This window comes from Phyllostomus discolor, chromosome 5 (genome assembly GCF_004126475.2).
Source record: "Phyllostomus discolor isolate MPI-MPIP mPhyDis1 chromosome 5, mPhyDis1.pri.v3, whole genome shotgun sequence".
Classification (NCBI taxonomy): Eukaryota; Metazoa; Chordata; class Mammalia; order Chiroptera; family Phyllostomidae; genus Phyllostomus; species Phyllostomus discolor.
The window spans coordinates 165,779,728-165,786,455 of record NC_040907.2 but is presented as its reverse complement, the minus strand read 5'-3'; the positions used below and the strand labels follow the sequence as shown (position 1 = coordinate 165,786,455).

The 6,728-nt window shown below is 59.1% G+C and overlaps 1 protein-coding gene across 2 annotated transcripts; it reads right to left on the bottom strand.

The window, feature by feature from the left end:
• Nucleotides 1-588: 588 nt before the first annotated feature.
• EMX2 (empty spiracles homeobox 2) lies at nt 589-6,711 on the bottom strand. Of its 2 annotated transcripts, XM_028514192.2 has the most exons (3): nt 5,543-6,351; nt 3,490-3,674; nt 589-1,305 (listed from the first exon to the last, which is right to left on the bottom strand). In XM_028514192.2, the coding sequence occupies exons 1-3, from the start codon at nt 5,949-5,951 to the stop codon at nt 1,138-1,140; spliced, it is 762 nt and encodes a 253-aa protein (XP_028369993.1). In that variant the 5' UTR covers nt 5,952-6,351; the 3' UTR covers nt 589-1,137. The 2 variants fall into 2 exon arrangements, with proteins under 2 accessions (XP_028369993.1, XP_028369994.1); XM_028514193.2 differs by lacking the exon at nt 3,490-3,674 and having other exon boundaries at nt 1,202-1,305; nt 5,543-6,711.
• Nucleotides 6,712-6,728: the final 17 nt, after the last annotated feature.

The following is a 6,728-nucleotide window of genomic DNA, read 5'->3' as shown; positions in this document are numbered from 1 at the left end:
TGCCGCCCGTGTCTTTGGCCACACGTAACATCCTCCCCGCTTACTACAGTCCTTCGGTTTTTGCGATAGACAGATTTAAAGTTTGGAATGGCCTTCACAGTAAATGGTTGAACTCGGCCAATATCTCCAACCACTAAAAGGAGTTTGCTTCATGGTTTTAAGCCTTGGGATGTTAGGAAAGGGAATGTCCAAGAAATACCATTAATTTGGATGGTTTTTTTTTTTTCCAACACAATTACTGACTCTGGTGGGCCCCCTCCCCAGCCCCCCCCAGCCCCCCATCCAGCTCCCCATTTCTCTGTAAGAGGACCACTACCGCTGAGCCTACTTCATTTCGCTTTCACGATCACTTTGACGTCAGAAGGTATCAAAAAGTGTTTACAGACTGCACATTTCTCGAAAAAAAAAATGCAAATGAAAAAGCACACAGAACCTGTCTTCAAAAGGAAAAGAATTACAATTCATTTTCTGTCTTTAGACACCATTCGCCCAACAACTGCTACATGCAATTCAAGTTTTTGAACAGGTGTGGGATGGGGCTGGATATGAAATTTCGATCGTTATTATACTAATTATTTTTTTTTAAAAAAAGATTGGGGAACAACACTGCGAAGTGCAAAATATAAAGTCCTGTGTCTGGTTGGGTTTTTTCTTTTATCATCATTATTATCATCGTTTTAAAAAAAAATCGGACTGCGATAAACGGAATACCTGCCAATCATCTTGTCTCGCCGGCTTGGCGTTTGACTGACAGCTCCCCTTGTCAGAGCGCCTTCCGCTTTGCCACATTTGGATCTCTCTCTGTCTCTCTCTGTCTCTCTGTCTCTGTCTCCCTGTCTCTCTCTGTCTCTGTCTCACTCAACCGCCTCTGTAGACAAGGGTTGCATGTCGGTCAAGGAGCCTCTGTCCTCCGCCTTCTTGGCGCGCCCTCCAATCGATCCAGACCCTGCGCACTCGCTGCTGCCCAAAGTCTGCGTCGCTCCGCCGCTGTCTCTCTGATTCCCTCTCCCATTCTCGGTGAATGCGTGTATGCGGTTTGTTTTTGTTTTGCAGGGGGGTTTTTTTTCCCTTCTTCCCCTCCTCTCCCTGTCTATTTTGCTCCGTGTAGTCCGTTTCTGTGGGGTTCGGTTTGTGTTTTTAATCGTCTGAGGTTACATCTATTTCCTCGGGACTCGCCTGCTTGGTGGCGATTCTCCACCGGTTAATATGATGCGTCCCTTTTTTCTTTTGCTGGGAATCTGAACCTTCTTCCTCCAGCTTCTGTCTTTTGAACTTGGTCCTTCGGTTCTGAAACCATACTTTTACCTGCGGGCCAAAGGCAGAAGGGGCGCGTTAGTTCCTCCACAGCGCCCTCCTGTCTCTTCTGCCTTTGCCCGGCTCCGACTCCGTCGGAAACGGAAGGTCCGGTCCCCCAGCGCGTGTCCTCAGGCCAGCCTCTGCATGGCCTCCCTGCAGGGAGCAGGGCCGGTGGGAAGCCTGGCTCCCTGCCCTGGCCCTCCTGAGTCACTCTTCCCCGCAAGGGCCCAGACTGCACGGACGGCCCTTCTCACCTGGCCCTGCACGGGACACCAACAGTCTGCTGAGAACAAAAGCCTTGCAAAGCACGAGAAACACCCCTATGAAAGTAGTAAGCAAAGAAAAATAAAAAGAGACACGTCCCTAACTCCTCGACTTAGCCAGTGCAGCGAAGACCTCGCTCCAGCTGCTGCAGCTTCCTGCAGGGCCCAATGTGCTTTCTATTTTCTGTCGGTTTCCGCAGCGCTGCCTAAATATAGCGCCTCCTCTGCGAGGCCTGGGCCCTGGGCAGGCCGGATTTGCCTGAGCTTCCTTCTCCTTGCCCAGGATCCTTGCAGGTGAGCAACAGTGGGTGGTAGGGGGTGCCGCAGGAAGCCTAGGGACCAACCCAGCTATTCCGCTGCAGTTAGCAAAAGAGGCTCAAAAGTGAAAGCTTCTGAAAGACCTCCGGGGAAAAAAAGGGAAAGAAAAGAACTGAGAAAAGGGAAAGAGGAGAGGAAGCGACTCCTTGCTCCCCCCTGACCAGTTGCAGGGCAGGACAGGGCCAAGCTCCTACCCTGGCCACATCGCTTCCTACCAGGGCTCCTCTGGCAGCCTGGCCCTTGCAGAGCGGCTGCTAGAGGTATGGGGATCAATGAGGCCAGGGACTCACTCAGCTGCAATCCCCACGGGCCTCTGGGGAACCTGGGTGGAGGGTCCCCAGTCACTGAGCAGGCCAGACAGTGACACTGTCCAAGCTTTCCACCAGCGAGGTGCAGGTAAGGGAAATAAACGGTGGTGGCTGCACCTCGCATGCCCACAGACCTGTCCAATCCTGATAGCACCGCCACAGGCCGCGGAGGTCCCCTCCACTCCCTCCTTTGAGAGTCCAGCCCAGGTCCCAGCTTGCTTTCCCCGCACGCCCAATCGCCCCAAGTGCCCCATGCAAAAGCAGAGCTGGAACAAGGCTGAGTTTAATTTGCTTTGAGTTTGCTAATTGAGGGGGAGGACGGTTCATTTCTCCCCGGCGCTCGCCCAAGGCGCGCGCCCCTGCGTTCGGGGCTTGACACGCACACAAAGACTGCAGGCAGCGTGGGCAGCGAGGCGGACAAAGACCACCGCCGCCTCGACTCTCCAGGAGAAATCAGCCGGGGCCGCGCCTTGTGCCGGCCGCGCACCAACCCGCGGGGCCCTCCTCAGTTTTGTCGGGGGGGACGTTTTAAAACAAAGCCTCGACCTCTTTGCGCCTCCCAGAAAAAGTGTTACAACTTAATCTTCACGAAAACGTTACTGTTTGCTGGGAACTCTGACCCCGCCCTGCCGCTCCGCATACAGTAGCACCTACTGTAGCCCTAAACCCCCTCCCGGCCCCGGGGCAGGCGGGAGCCAGGCCCGCCTCAGGAACTCAAGGCGAAGGAAGGGTCTGTTCCCAGAAGCAGCCCTTCTTAGTAGCCTTCCAACTCTGTTTCTCTGATTTAGGGACGCACCCAGAATTCACAGCTTCCGCCTTCCGACTCTCAGATCCCTTCCAAAGGAGTGAGTGGTGTGAGCACGGGCCTGTGGTCGCACAAAACTTGCCTTTAACTAATTCCCAGACTTCTCCAGCTTAGACACCGGACATGCCAACCCTCTACTGCTCCACCCGTCTTCCCGGACTCCAGCCGGGTCCCTACACTCTCACCAAAAGTTTCACCAGAAGTGCAAAAGTGACTTAGCCAGGAGCTGCAAGGCATGCCCAGCCGACAGAAGGAGCGACCCAGCCGGTCCGCTCGCCCCCTCGCCCCCCACCCAAAGCCTGGGGAGCACAGCCTCCTGCAGCTCCTTCTGGAGACCACGGAAGCCTGGCACCTGGAAACACACATCCTGAGCGAGGGGGCGTGGAACCAGCTCCCCGGCTCTTCGCCGCCCAAGGCCCTTTCTGAGCTCCGCGCCTGCAGACACGCCGCTTGGGTCCAGAAGTTTGGGGTGGGGTCGCTGCGCCTGGGCCCGGCTCACCTGAGTTTCCGTGAGGCTGAGGCTGTGCGCCAGCTGCTTTCTCTCGGCGCCCACCACGTAGTGGTTTTTCTCGAAGGCGTGTTCCAGCCTCAGAAGCTGGGACGGGGAAAAGGCGGTTCGGATCCGCTTCGGCTTTCGGGCCAGCGCGTTGTGCAAAAGGAAGCTCTCGGGGCTTGTGTCATTCCCTGCGGGGACACGGCAGAAGTCCCGTTAGAGGGGACAGCCCTGGCTGGGGCCGCGCGCTTCTTAGGAGCCGGGCTGGCGGGGCGTCGCGCTCAGGGCCTTTGCTTAGCCTCTGCGCCTCGGCCTGTGGAGCTGGGGACCCTCTGGAGTCGCCCGAAGAGGATACCCGGCCCGGGCCGCCGGGCTCTAGCCGTGCGACCCCGAACCCGAAGCTGCCTCTGCGCGGCCAATCAGTCCCCAGGCTCCTGACCTCCACGGGCTGCTCAGCCGCCCTAGTGCGCAGGCCTCCCCACCTCCATGCGGGGCGCGCGGGGCAGGGAAGGGCGAGGCAGGGGCAGGCCCGGGAACGGGAGCCCACGACCCAAAGAAGTGGCTTTCTCTTTTTAACCTCTCGGGGCACTTTGATCGGGGTGGAAAGGCGGCGGACCGATATCCAGGGTTTCTCGAGGACTTGTTTTTAAATTACGTATTTAAGGTTTTCCCCTCCGGAAACGGCAGAGGACGGGAGTGTCTTCGCAGCCCGGCTGGGACCTAAATCTCGCTGGCGGGTGTGCCTCGCTTCTGCGGCCTCTGCCTCGCGAGGACCCGGCTCCCCCGCTGTCCGGCTCCAGAGAACTGGGAGACCCGAGCGAAGGGATCGAAACCCATAGGCGAGCGAGCTGCGGGCGCCGGATCCGGCTCTCCGCGGCCTGGGAAGACCCGGGCTATTCCGGGCCTGGTGCGGGGACCCAGAACGTGGCTCGCAGGGAATAAGGGAAGGGAGCCCCAAACTTTGCGAGCAAAGCCTGAGAGTTTGGGGTACACGCATCAGGGTGGGAAACAGCTTCACTCAAAGCCCAAACAAAGAAAAACTAACCTACAGTTCAGGCGGGAATGGAGGCAGATCTGGTCAGGGAATACAGAGGAACGGTTGGTTTTGTCTTGTTTTGGTTTTTGTTTGTTTTTTAAACTAGAGGCGGGTTGGGATCTACCCGATTCTAGGCTCCGGCAGGAACGCAAAGGGTTAAGGGATGGACAAGCCGCTGAGTATTGATCGGCTGCCGCGGGAGGTAAGTCGTTTCCCGGCTCCGATCGCTCAACTAATTACTCGCCTCTTTTACTGGAGTTTTAACTTTCCTCCCACCCCCACACGGAGAAAAAAAAAAAAAAACAAACAAACCAAAAACTAGCAAGAAAGGAAAATACCCAAACAGAATCTTCTCCAGCCTTTCTCCCGACTCGGTTCATTTCTCTCGAAAGAAAAATAAATAAAAAACCAAAACCGGACTGAACCTGCCTTCCCGACGCTGCCGCTGCGCTCCCCAAATCGAGTGTGCCGAGCCTCGGAGGTCTCAGCCCGCGTGGGTTCCCGCCTCTCCCGAGCCTCCAAAAATCGGGGAAAAAAAACAAACCCCCCGATTCTGCCCCGGGCGCGCGAGGCTATCGCCGCGGAAAGAACGTCGTAGCCGGAGCAGTCGCGGGTCTCGGCTAAAGGGGCGCGGAGCGGGCGGCGAACAGTGTCGAACGCAGCTGAAGGTAAACTTGGCGGCTGGACCGGGTCCTCGACCCTCGGAGCCAAGGCGCCGAGCGCACCGCGGAGAAGAGGCAGAGGCTGGGGGGGCCCGCGGGCTCCGGGACGCCTACGCTGCCTGGTCGGCAACCCGAGAGCGCTCGGGGACAACTTTCGGCCGCAGGCCAGCCCCCAAACTGGCCGCAGCTTTGGAAGCTGGGGACCAACAGCACGCCCGGCCCCTTGCCGCCCAGTTCACGAATAGAGTGCGCGGCCTGCCAGCGGGAGGAACCTCCGGCCAGGCTTGCCAAGCGCCCACCCCGAGCAGGCCCAGGGCATGCGGGAGGCGGCGTGCTGCCAGCCCCGCGACGTGGCACGTACCTTGGAAGCGATGGCCCAGATATCGGTAACGATGGATGAGCCAGGGGTAGAAGGTGGACGGGTCCCGCTGCTGCGAGGCGAAGAGGGGGTGTGGCGAGTGCGAGGAGGGCAGGGGGTGGGCGGCCAGGGCGTGCGGTGGCGGCACCGGGTGCACGGGCACCGCGGGGTTGGGCGGGTGTGAGACCGCCTCGGCGAACACCAAGTCCGGGTTGGAGTAGACGCCCCTGCCGGCCGCGGCGGCGGCAGCCGCCGAGTGGAAGCCGTTGAGGAACGGGTTTATGGGGCTGGAGTTAGCGTAGCTGAGCGCCGCGGGACGAATGGGGTCCTCCGAGCGCGAGGCGGGCAGGGGACTGTCCTTGGCCACCAGCGACTCGATGGTGAAACAGCGCTTGGGCGCCGGCTGGAACATGCTGCGCCGAGGAGCTGGCGCCTGGGGCTCCCGGCTCCCGGCGACCGCGGCGCGCTGCCTCCGCCGCTCGCTGCCCGCGGCGAGGACGGACCAGAATTGGGGACTTGTTTGTTTGGGGTGGGGGTGGGGGGAGGAAGGGAAGAAAGAAAGGAAAGGAAAAAGGAAAGGAGGGGGTGGGGGAGGGAGAGGCCAAGCCGAGGATCCCGGGAATCTTGCACCAAAAGCGCCCAACCTGGAGAGAGGGGGAAAAATCCTTCCAGAAGAATTTGCAGGCGTGGATTGGGGTAATTTTTTTTTTTTGGCGAGATGGCGTGGGGGGGGGGGGGTCGGAGTTAGAGACAGGGAGGAGGGGGGAGTTTCTTGGGGGAGGCAAAAAAAGTTTTCTCTCCTCTGCAGAAGGCGGGCAGGGCGCCCTAAGTCCAAGGACAATCCATGGAAGTGTTCGCTTCTTCACAAGTTGTGCAAACGATTTGTTAGTTCATGAGCCTAATTAGTGCGGGGATCACATAAACAGCTTCCTCCGAAGCCTGGTAAATGGCTTGATGATTGGTCGCTATTACTCGCCCTGAGGTGGAAGGGGGGAGACTCTTTAAAGTGCGTCAGAGGGAGGCGAGCGCCTGGGAACCCGGAGGCCTGGATCCCGGCCGAGAGTGGAACGGAGTCGGCGCCGCCGCCTCAGCCATGCCTCCTGCGCCCGCCCGGCCGCCGCGCCTCGCCGCGCCCTCGCCCCGCGCTCCCCGCTCACTCGCTCCCGCGGCGCCCGCTGCGGCTTCTCCT

Excerpts from the sequence above, each read along its gene's own strand:
- EMX2 (XM_028514192.2), bottom strand. The coding sequence starts at position 5,951 with ATGTTCCAGCCGGCGCCCAAGCGCTGTTTCACCATCGAGTCGCTGGTG. Across the intron at positions 3,675-5,542 it reads TCTGGGCCATCGCTTCCAAG|GGAATGACACAAGCCCCGAG; the intron begins GTACGTGCCACG and ends GTGTCCCCGCAG. Across the intron at positions 1,306-3,489 it reads TCAGCCTCACGGAAACTCAG|GTAAAAGTATGGTTTCAGAA; the intron begins GTGAGCCGGGCC and ends TTTGGCCCGCAG.